Genomic DNA, 18,923 nt, shown 5'->3' with positions numbered 1-18,923 from the left:
GACTGACGTTTTTCGTTGTAATTGTTAGACCATAATTAATCACTTAAGTATCTACGGAGTTTTCCGTTTTTCCCCGATTACGACAAAAAGCACAAGGCAGGTGTGACCGGTCAGCAAAGGATGCTCACTCCTCCATCTTTTTAGAGGTCCGTGTTGCTCTGCTTTGAATTTGTATTTCGTTTTATGGATTTTTGAGATGGTTGACAGTATGTTATTGTCATTTTCCCTGAATAGTTACAAATCTAATACAAATAATCAAACATGGTTAAAATCATTTGCGATACGGTTCAAATGGCTTTTAGTTCATCACTGAGTCAAATTGCAAGGTAAAGAAGCAAGTATTATTATTAAACCTAGAAACAATCTGTTTTTTTGTCTCACAAGCATGCTTTCCGCACAGATAAAAAAAAACACAACACGTTCAATTTTGATATAAAATAATTTAATGCAAACACTTTCATCATTAAACGTTAAACTAAGGATATCAATCTATTTTACAAAGGATTTTTTCCTAAATTAGATAAATATGTTTTTAATGAAAATAAACAATCAAAATGATAGTCTTGCAATATCCCACCGATTGTTTCTTAGGCAAAATAATTTCACAATTGCCACCCATGTATCATAAATATCTTGTACATTAAAAATAAATTTAAATGTCTATTAAAGAATCTAGTTTTTCAGTTGTTGGTTCATACGGGATATGAAGATAAATAACATGATCGTCATTACACAAGAACAAATTACAAAGCGTGTATTATAATTAAACAATATTTACATTGTCAAACATGCTTTTGTATTTTTTAAATGAGTCGCCTATATCAAAACACTAAGTATGATACACAAGTTATTTTTTTTATACATGCGTATCTGAGCATTCACACCCAAAATTTTGCAGCTGACGTTTGATGTGTATTTCTTGTTTAACACAACACTGAATTTCAATGATAGTTAAAAAAATAAAGATCAAGCATTGCGTCATGTTTATATCTGTATCACGAAAGCCTTCCAATAATTAGAACAAAATCATTTCTTTTAAGTATTTAATTATAAACAACAGAATATCATGCAATATAAGTCCTAAAACAAGAACTTTAAACAAATGGCTTTTCGATTAAAATTAGTGACGTTTCATTTTTTCTTAAACCTCTTTCTTTGGAAAATTATAAAAAAAAAAAACAAATGGCTTTTGAATTTAAATAGTTGAATCTTGTTGGTATATTTTTCTTAAATAAACATTTTTCGATAAATATTTATATTTTTTAAAAACTTTATTTATTATAACGATTATTTATGAGTCTTTATTTATCAGCAAAGCAGTTTTGAAAATTTGTTTTTGAACATACACGAATGTTAAGAGCTTCTAAAAAGTTTAAAATAATTACATATGTCCATACGCCTCAACTTCACACAAATTCATCAGAAAACTTTTTTTTATTTTCTTGACCGTGATGCTGTTGCCACGTGTTCCAGGTGGACACAAGAAGAGGATGACGTCACGGGTACCGGTTGGACCCGGATATTTTCCTCCACATTCATGTGTGCGGTTCATCGTCTCGTCGGTAATGTTAACAACGATGTTATCTGCTAGACTTAAGGTATTGGTAAGTCCAGCGCCTAAATCGTATTCTGTAAAAGGAATTTAAAAAACATACTTGATATTATTTTTGTAGACTATAAAACAAGTGTATAATACCAGATCGGGAAATTTATAATTCTCCGAAAATGTGAATGACATTTTAACTGGAACCTACTAAGTTCGAGCAGCTTAGCGTGGATAACTATTCTTTCTATAGTGTATGTACCATCCAGCTGAATTAAAAGATGTGGTTTAAATGTGTTTCTTGAGGCAGCTGTTGAATTCTCCTCATCGCAATCTGTGTTTCCGTCCACAGCGTTGGATGAAATGTGACCTTCAAGTGTGGAGCTTAATGTGGTTGTTTTATTTCTCGCTACTGTATAAAAAACAAACAAACATTATCACTCCAAAAACCGATCGTCATCATAATGTTGCACATGTATAACGTTAGCAGTTATTGTCTAAAGCAACACACGGTTTCTCTGTGCTGAGTAACTGAGTTCTATAAGATTTCATTTGCAGAATTCTGTGAAGAAATTAAATAGTCATTCATTGACAAAAAATCAAAAAACAAAACAAAAAACCAACAATGTATCCTTTCTTTGGTTGTTCATGCAAACGTGAATGCATACACCGAACACTGGAGAAAAAATAATAATAAAAGTGATATATAATTATAGTATTTTACGACTGTGCTATTTTTTCTACAATTATTGGTATTATAGCTATAAATGTCTCGTATAAACCAGCAAAGAAAGTGTTACTGTTTTCATCTTCATCTTCATTTGAACTATCCTAAATGATTATGTAAACTGAGTAAAAGCGCGTGAATGATCTTATCCGTTGAACGACCAAATACGCATTGCAAACCTGCATTAACAGTATAAAGACACCAATTTCCAGTGTAAACATTGATTAATTAGATAGTAATTTTTCATACTCTGTCCAAAGATATGTTCTTAAATTATTTGATATTAATAAATACCTTTTGATTCAGACGATGTCCTTTCAATAGTATGAAAAAATCCCAAGATTTTTCCTTTTGAAACGCCCCCCCCCCTCTAGCTTGCCAGGTTTTAATTCATGGCTAAAATTAAATAGAAAGTCTACGGGGATTTTATATTGCATCAGCCATCTTAAGCCCGGATGATAACGTTGAAGAAGTGTGTGAGGAATTCCGAGTGATTTCCGAATGGAGAAAAGATGTCAACTTTCCCAATTATAAATCTCCGTAGAAAAACTGTTTTCGTTTCTGTGATTTTTTACGAAGGAAAAAATGATAATGTATAAATGAAGTTGTCTTGGAAATTTTCCCTTTCGCCGATTTCAATTGCACGTCTATCACAGGTATGTATATTTTTTTAAATCAAAAATCGTCCAAATGTGCAGCATAAATATTTTGAGACAGACTTTAGTTAGCAATTTTCATGAAAATTTAAAAATGTACTCGTACATATTGTCACTTAATGAACTGAACACGGCTAGATAAAGTGTTTGTAGGTCAATCTGATTGAAATAGGATCTTTGATCCGCTCCGACAAATTCGATGTCACTCTGCGTAGCAAAATCGAATTTGTCGGAGCGGATCAAAGATCATAATCAGATTGGTTTGTAGCAGTTTCATCTGCAGATGCTGTATGATGTCGATGCTTTAAATTATTAGTTATTCCAAATAAAGTTTATGGATTATCAATTGAAGAATTTCATAAATGTTGTGAGAAGATTGTGGTGGGAGTCTAGGTAGGAGGAGCTAACTCCTTCCTTTCTGGTTGTTTCGGTTCGAAATAGACGTCAGCATTGTTGCTTGGTCTGCTGAAGATGAGGTAGGCACATTCTTAGGTTATATTGAAGAAGAGTAGCAGGCTTGGGTAAAGGAAGAGGTCACGATGAGTTGTATGATGAAATATAGGAAGATGCTGAGTTTTAGGAAGAGGTATAGAATCATGTTGAGTTGTAGGAAGAGCTATAGGATCATGCTGATTGTAGGATGGGTATAGGATCATGCCGAGTTGTAGAAAGAGGTATAAGATAATGTTAAGTTGTGGGATGAGGTATAGAATCATGCTGAGTTGTAGAAAGAGGTATAAGATAATGTTAAGTTGTGGGATGAGGTATAGAATCATGATGAGTTGTATGAAGAGCTATAGGATCATGCTGAGCTTTAGAAGGAGGTATGTACTAATGCTGAGTTGTAGGAAGAGGTATAGGATCATGCTAGGTTGTAGGAAGAGGTATAAGATAATGTTGAGTTGTGGGATGAGGTATAGAATCATACTGAGTTGTAGAATGGAGTATAGAATTATAATGAGTTGTATGAAGAGCTATAGGATCATGCTGAGCTTTAGGAGGAGGTATGTACTAATGCTGAGTTGTATGAAGAGGTATAGGATCGTGCTGAGTTGTAGGAAAAGGTATAAGAACATGCTGAGTTGTATGAGGAGGTATAGGATCATGCTGAAATGTAGCAAGATGTATAAGATTATGTTGAGTTGAAGGATAAGGTATACAATCATTTTTAATTGTAGGATGGGTAAAGCAACATGCTGAGTTAAAGGATGGGATATAAGATCATGTTAAGTTGTAGGATGAGATATAAGATTATGTTGAGTTGTAGGATGGGTATAGGATCATGCTGAAATGTAGAAAGATGTATAAAATCATGCCGAGTTGCAGGAAAAGGTATGCGCACCTGCTGAGATGTAGGATGAGATTTAGGACAATTTATACTGAGATGTAGGATGAGATTTAGGACAATTTATACTGAGATGTAGGATGAGATTTAGGACAATATATACCGAGTTGTATGATATTTTGCTTTTACAGCTGTTGTCATTGTGGCCTGAAAACCCACCGCATCTGTGGTCGTTAGTGAAAAAAACATACATGTACACACCGTGTAAACCTTTATTCAGGCAAGTTTAGACTGAAATTGCAGATTGAACGTCTTAACATTCAAATTCCAAATCTTTCCTACAGCATATCCTTAATATTAATAAGTTCACGTTCATGTGTTGTAAAATTTTCAAAATTACTGGGTAATATCTACAATATCACACGTGTAACAAAATAGCCCTTGTTACATGTAATTATATAATCGAACACTGGTGATTGGACTTTATATTTTACGTATCCTATAACTTTGACTATACTGATTGGACGTTACATATTATTCTTTGAACTATTGTGAATTGACTTATCATTTTATTTCAGAATCAGTATAGAATGCTTTCGTAAAGTAAATACCTTTATTTAATGTATATTCCATGTAAATTGAATCACGATAATTCTGTGTCCATCAAAGACTTTATTGCTTTAAAGGAAGGTCAGAGAGAGAGCCAATAGCTACCATGTTTACATATTTATGGGGTATATTGTTTTGAGGTGAGTCTCCTTTAATGACCGTAATTAAATCCTTGCTGGTCAGTATGTCTCCAATTTGGACATTATGTTCCCGATTAGTACACAAATATCCTGAGGGGGTAAAGTTTGATGTAAACCAAACAATTACCTACATCAATCTGCTAATTGAAGTCAATTAGTCGTTTGATCGGTTCATGTAGATGACAGTAATTGGTCACGATACAGTGACCCACCCCCTAGTAAATATCTGTCGCGACCTTGGTTGACCCTAAGTACACTGATTAGGGGCGGGTTCTTGACTGACCAGCTTGACGCCATCTTGGAGCATCATAGTAACAAGGTGGTGGCGCCCTCTTAATGGGCTTTTCAACACCCAATGAACACTTGTATTACTTTGATAGTTGTTTTCCCCAAATAGTATAAAACTACCAACTTCTCGCAAGTTAGGTTAATTCCGACGCTCTTTCGAACTCTTAACATCTCTCTCTGACTTCCCCGAATTGGGACTGTGTATCTAGTTTGCTTTTTGCCGAATAAAACTACTATACGATCACTTAAGACTTTTACTTAACGTGTGCACTACTTACGTAAGATACGCGTGGTAGTGTTATACACGTTTATCATGGGAATACTGCTAGTGCATAATCAAATTTACTGGGTAATATCTACAATATCACACGTATGTCATGGGAATACTGCTAGTGCATAATCCACGTGTGGTATTGCATTGGTCAATACAGAATTAATCTAAATATTCTCTGTTCCAAGATATTTATGCAACATTTATCAGGATTGAAATTTTTCACTAGAAAGAAGATACAGTAACTAATCTTGACACTTGACAGATTGAAATATAAAATATAAAAGAGTGCAGGGACTTTGTAACTTTGTATTACAAGTGGAACGTTTTTGACTGCTCTCCCTGGGCAATTTAAGAAAATATTTTAATTAGCTATACATTTTTTCAATCAAATATTTTACTCACTAGTACATTGTCGATATAAATCAAGTCCGAAAGCCTTATTCAGGCTCGTATGACTTATCCTATTATCAAGGATTTGTCCTCACCTAGTTTTGAGCGACCGTCTTCGACTTCTCAACTGACCACAACCTCCGCTGTTGCCGCTTATATACGCTTACAGCCCACGTGATCAACGAGGATCGAAAGGGAGCGATAAACCGGAAGTGTTTATTACTCAGCTTCAGGAGACAGAATTGAAAAAAAAAAATGAATTCGATTTCAACATCTGTTTTTTAAATTAAAATGAAAATTGTTTTCAAAATAAATATATAAAAACCTGATAAATAATATAACAACAGATGGCTTATCCAAAAAGCCTTTCAAATTAAAGAAATTTACTGTTGTAAAAATGCAGTCAGGTTTTTTTTTTAACAATGATTGTATGATATACGTATATACGTAGTTACATGAATGCATATCATCAAACATACAAAGGAAGGCTGAGTGCATGATCAAATGTTTTAATGTGAAAAAATACAATCTGACGTCGAAGTCAAGGAAAACTGTTACAAATTTCAACATTGAATAGAAATTCATTAAATATTAGGTCAACATGCATATAACTAATTCTGTACATTTGTATTGATTAAAATTTCTGTCATATTGAATAAATTTTCTTTTGAAATTGCTCATCAGAACTATATATTTCTATATAGGTTATCCAGGTGGCGCACCTATCTGCGGGGGCATACAGTGTTTGGTACTATCCACCTACATCTATCTCCTCCCAGGAACGAGCGCCGGCGGGAACAGTATCCCTGTCGGAACCGACAGTCATATTCATTCTCCGTAATCACGCACTTGTCCCCGGGGGGCACTGTGCTCCCTTGGAGTGGCTGTTGAGGAAGATCAATCTCAACCTGAAAATAATAAAAAATATGATATATGAAAGCTGTGTGTACTGAGTATCATTAATCAGCGAATTTCGGGGGGAGGGTGATAGTGCCTAAACTCTCTCCTTGGAAAATTCAAACCTGTTTATTTCACAAATTTACATAAAGCTATCGAAAATAGGCTTCGATCCCCCCTCCCCCACCTTCTACCATACCCTGCCCCGACAAACGATATTATCCCTTGGTTCCAACTTCCTAGAACAAAATTCTGGATCCGCGCATGATATGCCTAATCACTGTGTTGCGAATAACATGTATGTATAGGCAAACAGATCAGTATTACATCATTAAATATCCTAATGACATAATTTAATAATCTTGATGACGGGAAATAACTTTCTTTAATGACATGACGTCTTGATGACGGGAAAAAATTAATGTGTCCAAACACATATTGTATTGATCTACAATCTATATTGAAACCTTTTACAACAGCTATCGATGATCTTACCTCACAAGAGCAGTCGTAATTAGTTATGCTGTTAAGCTGGACCAGGTTAAAATCGTGATGTTCATGAATTACATAACGTGGTGCTTCATCCGGGAACTCACTACGGCCGACTGAAAAGGAAAGACAACTCTGTGAATTGCAAAGCTCGGTGAATGATAAGTTTTATTCATCTGATTTAGAGATGGCTCGATCGTGAACCATATCAATGGCTCAAACCGTGTTGAAGCAACAAATGTCAAATTTTTGCGATATGCGTTCAGGATGCCTTTTTTCAAATTAACCAAAATCATTATAAAGCGTGACCATTAACCATACTTTTTAGGTTATACCCTTGTTGTTTTCTGTAAGCAACCGAAATACTGTTCATATAGAGTGGCGACCTTCCCTTAAGCGGTGGTTTAGAGCCGTTTTAGCAAGAGCTTGGACTTTGAGCAGTACGTGGCTAGCTCCGATTTGATGAAGGCGGGGTGTATCCATGGTAATTGTCTAGTCATTGGCTGATGGATATGAATACATTGAACGACACTTGTCCGACTTCATCCAGAGCTGTATATTTCAGTTGAAACAGCGTCAACTTCACACAACAAAGCAGATCTTGAGAAAAAAAACTTCCCGATTTTGACAGTCATTGTATGAGTACAAATGAGCTTCTCTTAGTTAGCGAATTAGAAGCAAGGATATCAGATTGTTTTAATGAGCTAACTAGATATTCACATCCCACCAACAGTCCAAGCTCTTGTCAAATTGGCTCTGATCGTCATTTACCGTATATGATATGACCCTGGAGACGGTTTAGTCGGTGGGGTCCACAAGAGTTCGCAGATCCCCTACCATATATAGTAAGCAGTTGTCCGGGTAGAGCTATCCGACCCTAGGGGAACAAGGTAATAGACATTAGAAGTATTCCGAAACACCAGTACCGTATGAAAAACATATATTGGAAATTCCTTATATTACGCGAGTACTTAATTCCGCGATCCCGCTGTTTTGCATCAAATCGCGAGAATAAAAAATCGCGAACGCGGATCCTTTCTCCATATTTCTTATAGTTCCAAACACTCAGAAAATAATGGCGAGGTTTTAAAATCCGCGATGGGTGCTTCTCGCGATTTTACGCGGATATAAATTCCTCGCGTTTAATTAGGAATTTACAGTAACCAAGGACGGTTAGGGTAGAAAACTGTCTGATATTTCTTTTTCCTCATACAGAAGAGTAAGAGGCTTAAAGCATATTTAAAAATAAATTTCATTAATTGAACTGTTGATGTACCTGAGGGAGATCGATTTTTAAGGAGGCTGGGTGGTCTACAAATGGCCCATCATGTCGGCCTTCAAGTTTCACTTATAATATTTTAGGGCCATAAATAAACATTTATAGTCAAGAAAAATCCAAACTTTTAAACTTAAGAATTGATGTTAATATATAAATAGTGCCTGTTTGGGAGGGTAACTGTTGAAATTGACACCCCGAGACAACCATTGTCAACCGACGCCAAGCGGAGGTTGCCAATTAATGGTTTTCGAGGGGTGTCAATTTCAACAGTTACCCTCCCAAACAGGCACTATTTATTTTATTATACTGAATGTCTTGATTTTAAAGAGAATTTTATTGCTTTTATATAGAAATGACGTGAACTCTACGGCGAACCGTACGCGCATAATTTACATGCGCGTAAATTATGCGCGTACGGTTCGCCGTAGAATTCACGTCATTTCTATATAAAAGCAATATAAAAATTCTCTAAAATTAAAACATTCAGTATAATAAAATAAATATTGCCTGTTCGGGAGGATACCAGTTGAAATTGACACCCCTCGAAAACCATTGTCAACCTCCGCTTCGCGTCGGTTGACAATGGTTTCCTCGGGGTGTCAATTTCAACTGGTACCCTCCCAAACAGGCACTATTTATATAATGTTACCCATTGCCAAGTGTGTTGCTAACGCTGAGGGTAATATAACTGATTACCAACTTCGTCTAAACCAATCAGATTTCAGTATTCAACATGAAAGTATAATAAATACACTGTATAATTATATTTGTAGAGAGCTATAAAATCACCATGGCTACCGCGGCCCTCTTGGGAATGCCAGTACTGCAATAAGTTTAATTCAAAGTTTAATATCAAACTTACGCTTAGCGAGTTTTAAAACCGTAAAAACGATGGCAGTGTTTTAATTGGCGGGTCTGTGTATTATTTCACAAACAACAATGAAGGTGAGTAAAGAAAGAAAAAAAATCGATAAAAAGAGATAACAAAACAATCCTATCCCACCTTTAGATTTGAAGTTAGCTGAATCAGAAAAACAGACTCTATTTCTCCCTCTGTGGACTGTAGAACGAATCCAGTGAACGCTGAAAAAAAAACCAAAGTTAATCTATGTACTTTCATAGATAAATAACATTCAAAAAATGATGTATAGGTGTAACGAATATAGGTAGAATGATAAAAGAATAAAATAATATTGGTCTTATTCTCACCTAAGTCGGACCGGCAAAATCTGTTTTGGTCATGCTGTATAAAAGGCCCACATCCGAGAGCAAAACTCGTCAGATTTAGTCCAAGCAAACTAGCGAGAAGCAACATTATGCCATCCACTCATCTAACTTTTTATTATACGAAATGACTGATGGTTTTATACATGTACACTTGCGATAAGAATTCATTTTTCGAAATAGCTAGATAATCATCAGAATTTTGAGATACGAGGTTTTGACAAGTGCGGTGCATGTTTTACGGTCCACGGTTCCTCATTGTGACGTCAGAGAGACGCACCGCTCCAGGTACGGAGGATCGCTACAGCTATAACTTCAAGCTTTAGTCATAAGGGTCTCCGATCCTCAGCCGCAAAATATTTTTTTCATCATAAAAATGTTCTTTGTCCTTCAAATTTTAAAAATAAAATGGAATAAAACCAAATTTACTGATGGTATAATGGAATACGTATACAATTTTAAGTTGGGATCAAATTAAAAACAAAAACAGTTGCACCATTGCATCAGTGGCTCGAACCCCTTTACCTTTATGTAGAAGATCTCCGCGGAACCACTCAGCCGAGCAGTTCGTAGAAAAGGTGTTTGTAATATTAACACTACAAGGCTTATTAAATTTGTCTATATGAAAGACAGATTTATTGTACGAATAAAAAAATTCCGGATAATTTAGAGTTATCGAGCATTTCTGAGGGCTGGACGGTCGCGGCAATTTTTTGACTATTAATTATTAATTAATTATTATTATTGATTAGTATTATACTTATCTATTTTTGTTAAAGAGCTTTGTATGTACAGATATAGGAAAATGTTCATATTTTAGACAGTTAGTATTATAATGTTCTTTTTACCACACGGAATTTATCCAATCTAATTAAAATTAGATCTTTGATCCGCTCCTAATAGATCGCTACACAAAGAAGCGATCTAATAGGAGCGGATCAAAGATCTGATTTTAATTAGACTGGAATTTATCCACACAAAATAAATCAAAATTCTTATTTCCTATGTAGTAAGTAATTATATTATATTTTCTTTTTATCAAATTCTGCTATTTATTGAACAAGAGCCCATGGGCCACATCGCTCACATGAACAACAGTTCCTTGCATAATTATATTGCAGTTTTTAATAGTTTCACCATAAATTAAATTAAACTTTAACCCCCCCCCCCCGAGAGGCCCCTGTAATAGTCAGGGGTCACAATTTAAACAATGCTCTAAACAGTTATCTCACAAATTGTAGCATTCTAGTTCTTGAGAAGAAGATTGTTATACATTTTCCCCATTCTGTGGACCCTTCTTGTTTCCCCATTATTAGTGTTGGGGTCACGATTTTGACAATTTAGAATGTAGATTTTAAAGGATGCTTGCATAGTAATTTCACAAACTGTAGCAACGTATGTAGGTCTAAAGAAGAGGACTTTTAAACATTTTCCCTATTTATATATTTCTATGTTTAACTTTAAACTCCTCTTAGGGCCCCAGTAATGGTCCAGGGGTCACGATTTAGCAATTCAGAATTGTCTCTATATTTTCAAGCTTTGGTGTAAATATTGGCGTTTCTGGTGCAGTGGTTATTGAGAAGAAGACTTTTACTGTTTTGCAATTATCTTCCTTTTTATCAAAATCTTTAGAGTTTCCTTCCGATAAGAATGCTTTATATCATACATGATGAACCTTAACTGAATATTAACTGAAAGGCCTGGGAAGGTGACTGAATGACACACCTAGGTAAATAAAGTAAATAAAGTAGGCCATTGCAAGTACTGTAATTTTTGTATTATAATATAGTTACATTGTATCAATTATTTAATTTTTGAAATCACAAAAAAGAAAAAAATTATTATGATACACTTGATTTCTGGATTTGTTTTCTTTTTTTGTGAATGATGATATTAATTATTCATAAATTCCCTTCCCGGCTCCCATAGAGCACGGATCACGTGTAAGCACGTTTTAAACAACTTACGATATGTTGAGAAATTAATAATTTTGCAAGGGAATATAAGGTTCATTTCAATTTGTCAAATGTCATCCGAAATATTATTATAATAATACCTTTATTTGACATATTTATTGTCCACTTAAAGAATAAATTTTTAAGTAAATTGCGCACAATCGTTAACATTACATAAAATTCTGTAAAGTACAGGTAATGAACTTTGTGTTTTATTTGTTGAGATATACGCGTATAGATTTTAGTTCGGTTAACGCCTCTAAATAAAGAGTTAGCTAATGTTTATCTACCAACACAATGTAACTATCCCCAACTCTTAGGTTCAGTTACTGTAATCCTCTTTGTAATTTGTTTTGTAACTTATAAATCTGGTGTTATATACACAATACAAATAAATAAATAAAAAATAAATAGATAAATAAATAAATAAATGAATAAATAAATTGAATAAATAAATAAATGAATGAAAATCAGCAATTGATTATTGAAGGACTACGCTTTAACTCCATCAGATACAAGATGGTGACAAACTGGCAAAGGGAACATGGATTCTTCTATGCATTAAGGTTCTTCACAGGAATAATTTACGGAAAAAGATTTATGTTTATTTTATTATGTTTTTTACAAAAAAATGTACAGATGATTAGTTAACCATTTTGACTAGTTCGGTGTTTGTTTTGACTAAAGAACTATTAAATAGTTGACATATTTAAAAATACCCATGTGTAAGGGTATCAAAGTATGAACGTACTGTTGATTCTTCAAACAACAGTTGCAAAAGGAATATGATTGTTTTCAGCATATCAGGTTTCGTTTTCATTTTGAATTTACATGCAATGAATCGTAAAAACTTGTAACTTTGTGTGTATAGGAAGGAAAAATGCAACTTGAATTGGTACATGTAATACCGTTTTATTAAAAAGTACATTTTTATCGTTGTGCACGTAATAAAAATAAGTCTGATGGGCTTTGGAGACAAGGCCACTAAGTAAAAGTTTTTCCATTTATTTAAGCTGTCAAGAAGGTCGATTGATTTTTTAAAATATCAAAACACAAAATGTCGTGAATATCATTTTATCATTAATTACATTGAAAAAAATTGTTCTGAAAAATGCGAATGTTGGGTTTTATATAAAACCTGCAATAGAATAGCGAAAAATCAATGTAAAAATTATCGTTGTATGGATAGCTTTTAGTTAGTATTTTCTTATTGCCTACCTATAGGGGCACGATTTTGGTCAAAAAGTATTTTTCTGATTTTAATGTTTAAAATACTTCAGTAGGGCATCTTTAATAGGCAACCAAAATGTGAGTATCATTTGTTGAGTTTTAAGCGAGTTACACAGCTCACAATCATTTGCTATGTAAACAAAGCTTTTGTTTACGTTTTGAAATTGAAAATTCCAGCTTTAGACCTAAAATGAATGTGTTAAACGTTAGAAACTGTTTATTTATGCTTGAAATAAATAAAGAGGATAGACAAATCAGCTTGAAAAAGATTTTTATTGGTATATTGAACCAAGTTAAACAAAAAACAGGGCACGAGCCTTGTTTACATGACACAGAGTTGTGAGTCTTGGGTCTTGCTCATAACTCTACGACTGACTCTCAAATTTCACTTGATCATTAGAAATACATTCATAAAGCATTGTAAATAAAAAAAATAGCACAATGGAATTTGAAGAAAATCGTGACCATGCCCCTTTAACGTGACGGGAAACAAAGGGACATTTTACTTTGACAGGTAGTGGTTAAAACATCGGTGGACTCTAACGCTAACACATCACAGCGATCAGGAAAAACTGTTCAAAGGGAAATTCATATCTGTGACAAAACACGGAAAGAAATAAAGAACATGCAAAATAAAATTACAATACAAATTAAACAAATACATTACAAAACAACACCCATACAAAATAATTAAAAAATAAAAAAGAAGAAAGGGATTGTGGTACTGCGAGGTATGTTAGGTATATGTGCAACTATTTGTGCGATCTCGTATTTCTAATAATCAAAGTACTGAAGTACTGACGGGAGTTTATTTTATCGATTATTATTTATCTTAAAATCATCGTATGTAAATTTGCTTGGCAAGTAGTTTATAATCTGTATTTCAATTACGCACATTTTTATAATGTGAATACTCGGACTTTTCCGACAAGAATTTCGAGAAAACCTCTAATGAATCCTGTTGTGTAATATTTAAAACATAGAATTGATTTCATCAAATTATGTATCGGTTTTCGAAATATTTCAAAAATTGTATGGACCCAACCAATAATGCACTCTCGTCTCGTTCAATCAGATGCTCGGCTATCTCCGTTAATCTCCGACAAGTAAGAGATACCAGGTCACGTGATAGCTTAATGATGCGACCTCTAAATATAGACTGACTCTCTGCTTGTCGGAGATGTACGGAGACAGCCGATGGATGCAATTCTGAAATACATTGACACAATGGAAACCAGGTAGCAAACCTTGCTATATCTAACATGAAGAACGATACAAGACTATCAACAGTCGTTTGAAGTCATCTTTTCGTAAGTTCTATGGTCAATACAACGACATTGTCAGTAAATACAATCTTCCACTGGATCGCATGCTGACTGACGTTTTTCGTTCTAATTGTTAGACCATAATTAATCACTTAAGTATCTACGGAGTTTTCCGTTTTTCCCCGATTACGACAAAAAGCACAAGGCAGGTGTGACCGGTCAGCAAAGGATGCTCACTCCTCCATCTTTTTAGAGGTCCGTGTTGCTCTGCTTTGAATTTGTATTTCGTTTTATGGATTTTTGAGATGGTTGACAGTATGTTATTGTCATTTTCCCTGAATAGTTACAAATCTAATACAAATAATCAAACATGGTTAAAATCATTTGCGATACGGTTCAAATGGCTTTTAGTTCATCACTGAGTCAAATTGCAAGGTAAAGAAGCAAGTATTATTATTAAACCTAGAAACAATCTGTTTTTTTTGTCTCACAAGCATGCTTTCCGCACAGATAAAAAAAACACAACACGTTCAATTTTGATATAAAATAATTTAATGCAAACACTTTCATCATTAAACGTTAAACTAAGGATATCAATCTATTTTACAAAGCAATTTTTCCTAAATTAGATAAATATGTTTTTAATGAAAATAAACAATCAAAATGATAGTCTTGCAATATCCCACCGATTGTTTCTTAGGCAAAATAATTTCACAATTGCCACCCATGTATCATAAATATCTTGTACATTAAAAATAAATTTTAATGTCTATTAAAGAATCTAGTTTTTCAGTTGTTGGTTCATACGGGATATGAAGATAAATAACATGATCGTCATTACACAAGAACAAATTACAAAGCGTGTATTATAATTAAACAATATTTACATTGTCAAACATGCTTTTGTATTTTTTAAATGAGTCGCCTATATCAAAACACTAAGTATGATACACAAGTTATTTTTTTTATACATGCGTATCTGAGCATTCACACCCAAAATTTTGCAGCTGACGTTTGATGTGTATTTCTTGTTTAACACAACACTGAATTTCAATGATAGTTAAAAAAATAAAGATCAAGCATTGCGTCATGTTTATATCTGTATCACGAAAGCCTTCCAATAATTAGAACAAAATCATTACTTTTAAGTATTTAATTATAAACAACAGAATATCATGCAATATAAGTCCTAAAACAAGAACTTTAAACAAATGGCTTTTCGATTAAAATTAGTGACGTTTCATTTTTTCTTAAACCTCTTTCTTTGGAAAATTATAAAAAAAAATAACAAATGGCTTTTGAATTTAAATAGTTGAATCTTGTTGGTATATTTTTCTTAAATAAACATTTTTCGATAAATATTTATATTTTTTAAAAACTTTATTTATTATAACGATTATTTATGAGTCTTTATTTATCAGCAAAGCAGTTTTGAAAATTTGTTTTTGAACATACACGAATGTTAAGAGCTTCTAAAAAGTTTAAAATAATTACATATGTCCATACGCCTCAACTTCACACAAACTCATCAGAAAACTTCTTTTTATTTTCTTGACCGTGATGCTGTTGCCACGTGTTCCAGGTGGACACAAGAAGAGGATGACGTCACGGGTACCGGTTGGACCCGGATATTTTCCTCCACATTCATGTGTGCGGTTCATCGTCTCGTCGGTAATGTTAACAACGATGTTATCTGCATGACTAAAGGTTGTGGAAAGTCCAGCGCCTAAATCGTATTCTGTAAAAGGAATTTAAAAAACATACTTGATATTATTTTTGTAGACTTTAAAACAAGTGTATAATACCAGATCGGGAAATTTATAATTCTCCGAAAATGTGAATGACATTTTAACTGGAACCTACTAAGTTCGAGCCGCTTAGCGTGGATAACTATTCTTTCTATAGTGTATGTACCATCCAGCTGAATTAAAAGATGTGGTTTAAATGTGTTTCTTGAGGCAGCTGTTGAATTCTCCTCATCGCAATCCGTGTTTCCGTCAACAGCGTTCGATGAAATGTGACCTTCAAGTGTGGAGCTTAATGTGGTTGTTTTATTTCTCGCTACTGTATAAAAAACAAACAAACATTAATCATCACTCCAAAAACCGATCGTCATCATAATGCACAAAATCATTCATTGTACACATGTGTAATTACTATTTGTATCATGGTAATTGTATTACTTTATACAACGAGAAAAAAAACCACAATATAAACTATTAAAAAACAGATGAATAAGTAGAAAATAAAAAAATGGAGAGTGAACAAACAGTAAATGAATACTGTAGGCGGAACAAGTTCTTCACAAAACCAGAACTTGAGAACTTTAAGCAAAGGTGACATGCCTTCTTAGCGAACCTTGAATACACAATGAAACAATGAAGTTCTGTGTTGATCCTGTGTGACACTAACGTAATGGTTGTTACATCTTTTTTGTTACAACTCGATCCAAAGATATTTTTTATTTATTTTGTATTTTAATACGTTAATTGAGGTTGATGAATAAAGATATCAAGAAGTTAATGATAATTTTCGATACAAAATATGTATCCAAATAATGATAATAACTTTATAAAATTATAAAACTAAAATCCATGATCAATTTCATAAGTAGTACTTACAATTTGTTGCAAAGTTGAATTCCTGAAAAACATATTGATGTCATAATCCAACTGTATGCATCCATGTATATTTTATTGATTTATATCTCATAGTTATAACATAAAATCTGAGTAAATTCTGTTGTTCTGAGTTCTCGTTTCCATCACAGTTAATAATCACTAAAATGACATAAAGTCGAGTATTGTATTTGGAATGTTTCCTTATGCATCTGGTAAAACGACCCAGTCAGAAAAATCTAAGGAAATTTTGCAGTGCAGATGAAACGAACCTGACTGGATGATTAAGGAATAACAATTTCCGAATGCGAACATTTTTTTTGCATCCACAATTTTGTAAGACATTTGGTTTAACTTAGTCCAATTTTTACGGGTAAATAGAAGAGAGGGCATGTCAAAGAAAACAAAATATGAGGTTTTCCTTCACATGAAATTACCCGGTTCGCAGTTCACATTAAATTGAGGATGAACATGCTTTTAATCATTTTGATTGCTTCGAAAATAGGCTTGAATTTGCATCAAGAAACATTAAACCATATAGTATAGTTATCCATTCAACTTTTATTATGTATTGTTAATTCTATAAAATCAAAAAATAAAACCAGAAACACACTAGTAGGTTCACGACCTCCCGGGGTCCGTTTACACATAAGAACAAAAGAACTTAAGTTAAGCTACATATTTGACACATTAATTTCTCAATAAAATAAAAATTAACATTTCACTGAATTTTCTTACCTTTTCAAAATATTTACAGTCAGGCGTTTTTGTAACAGTGTACCCAACAATTTTCCTCCAATGGCAGCATATTTGACATTGAAACAAACTCTCGGACACTTTGCAGATCTGAAACCCAATGCACCGTTTGTCCTGTTCACAATAATACAAGCATTTGTGAAACAGTATCCCATAACTGTTCTCTTGTATAGAAAACAGAGGCTTGAAAGAATTTTCATTCAGTTTGCCGCTGACCTTCTTTTTAAAGTCTGTGGTCACACATTGCTGGGGAGAACTAGGAATAATGCAGAATAAAATAAGAAAACACCAACTTCTCTGCGCCTTCCTTGCTGTCATGGTGAGCTGAAGAATTTATATACACTAACTGCGTTTATATAAAGAGAGATATTGATTTACTAAGCGAATTGAATGCTGACAATTAGTGAGCAACCATTTCTACTTTTATGCATTTTTTGCAATTCGTAATATTAATACAGACCAATATAACGTATCTGACCAATTCATCATTTTTAGATATTGGTTTAATATCATCACGCACATTACATTATTACATACTAAAATATATATGAAACAAAATTTAGGGTGTGCACCGGGTTTCCAGTGCTTAGTAAATAAAAGAAAAAACCTGGTTACATATAGATACATATCCAGAAATATTAAATTTGATGATCGGTGCATATTTTGTATTTTGATGATTGTGAATAAATGGCTCTGTCAAGTACTCCCAACAACTAGTTAATAGTTATTATTTAAATAGGATTATAAGGTGAAGGGTTAAAAAAGTCATCTGCATAATGCGATCAAAAAAGTTCAATGCTTATTATGTTTATACTTTATCATAAGTGTCCTTTGATAAGCACTTTGTTACGCTGGGCTCCTCGTTCTCATCAAAAGATATACTTATGACGGTAATATTTTACGCTTGGAAAACGTAAACAATGGCAAAAAAACAACAACAAAAACAGCGGAACATTTCAACAGTATCGTGTTGTTCATTGGTTCAAATAGCTAGTTATTTATGAAAATTGGATTTTATTAGGTTTAGTGTAGTCCAATATATTGAATTCTCTGTTTTCCTACTTAGGAAAAGCATTCGCCTTTTATGCAAAGAAAAATGTGCTTATTAGTTTAGAACATGGGTATTTTTTGCTTTTATTACTACATAAACTATAGCATTTAATTGATTTTCATGAAAATCAAATAATTGTATAATTTATTATACACAGTTGCCTCTAGTAAATTAATTTAATTCCTTTTCTTTCTCAGTACTTTGATAACTGAAAAGGAGTAGAAAATGCAACTAAAACAACAGAGGT

The 18,923-nt window shown here is 33.4% G+C and overlaps 2 protein-coding genes across 2 annotated transcripts; both read right to left on the bottom strand.

The window, feature by feature from the left end:
• Positions 1-6,420: 6,420 nt before the first annotated feature.
• LOC128160059 (uncharacterized) lies at positions 6,421-9,892 on the bottom strand. Its single transcript, XM_052823321.1, has 5 exons — positions 9,787-9,892; positions 9,581-9,660; positions 8,070-8,175; positions 7,305-7,414; positions 6,421-6,820 (listed from the first exon to the last, which is right to left on the bottom strand). The coding sequence occupies exons 1-5, from the start codon at positions 9,890-9,892 to the stop codon at positions 6,635-6,637; spliced, it is 588 nt and encodes a 195-aa protein (XP_052679281.1). The 3' UTR covers positions 6,421-6,634.
• Positions 9,893-15,551: 5,659 nt separating this feature from the next.
• LOC128160058 (uncharacterized) lies at positions 15,552-17,943 on the bottom strand. The gene is made up of 4 exons (XM_052823320.1): positions 17,608-17,943; positions 16,873-16,894; positions 16,115-16,315; positions 15,552-15,989 (listed from the first exon to the last, which is right to left on the bottom strand). The coding sequence occupies exons 1-4, from the start codon at positions 17,941-17,943 to the stop codon at positions 15,742-15,744; spliced, it is 807 nt and encodes a 268-aa protein (XP_052679280.1). The 3' UTR covers positions 15,552-15,741.
• Between the last annotated feature and the right edge of the window lie 980 nt (positions 17,944-18,923).

The sequence above is a fragment of the Crassostrea angulata genome, chromosome 8, assembly GCF_025612915.1.
Source record: "Crassostrea angulata isolate pt1a10 chromosome 8, ASM2561291v2, whole genome shotgun sequence".
Classification (NCBI taxonomy): Eukaryota; Metazoa; Mollusca; class Bivalvia; order Ostreida; family Ostreidae; genus Magallana; species Magallana angulata.
This window is presented reverse-complemented; position numbering and strand designations above follow the sequence as displayed.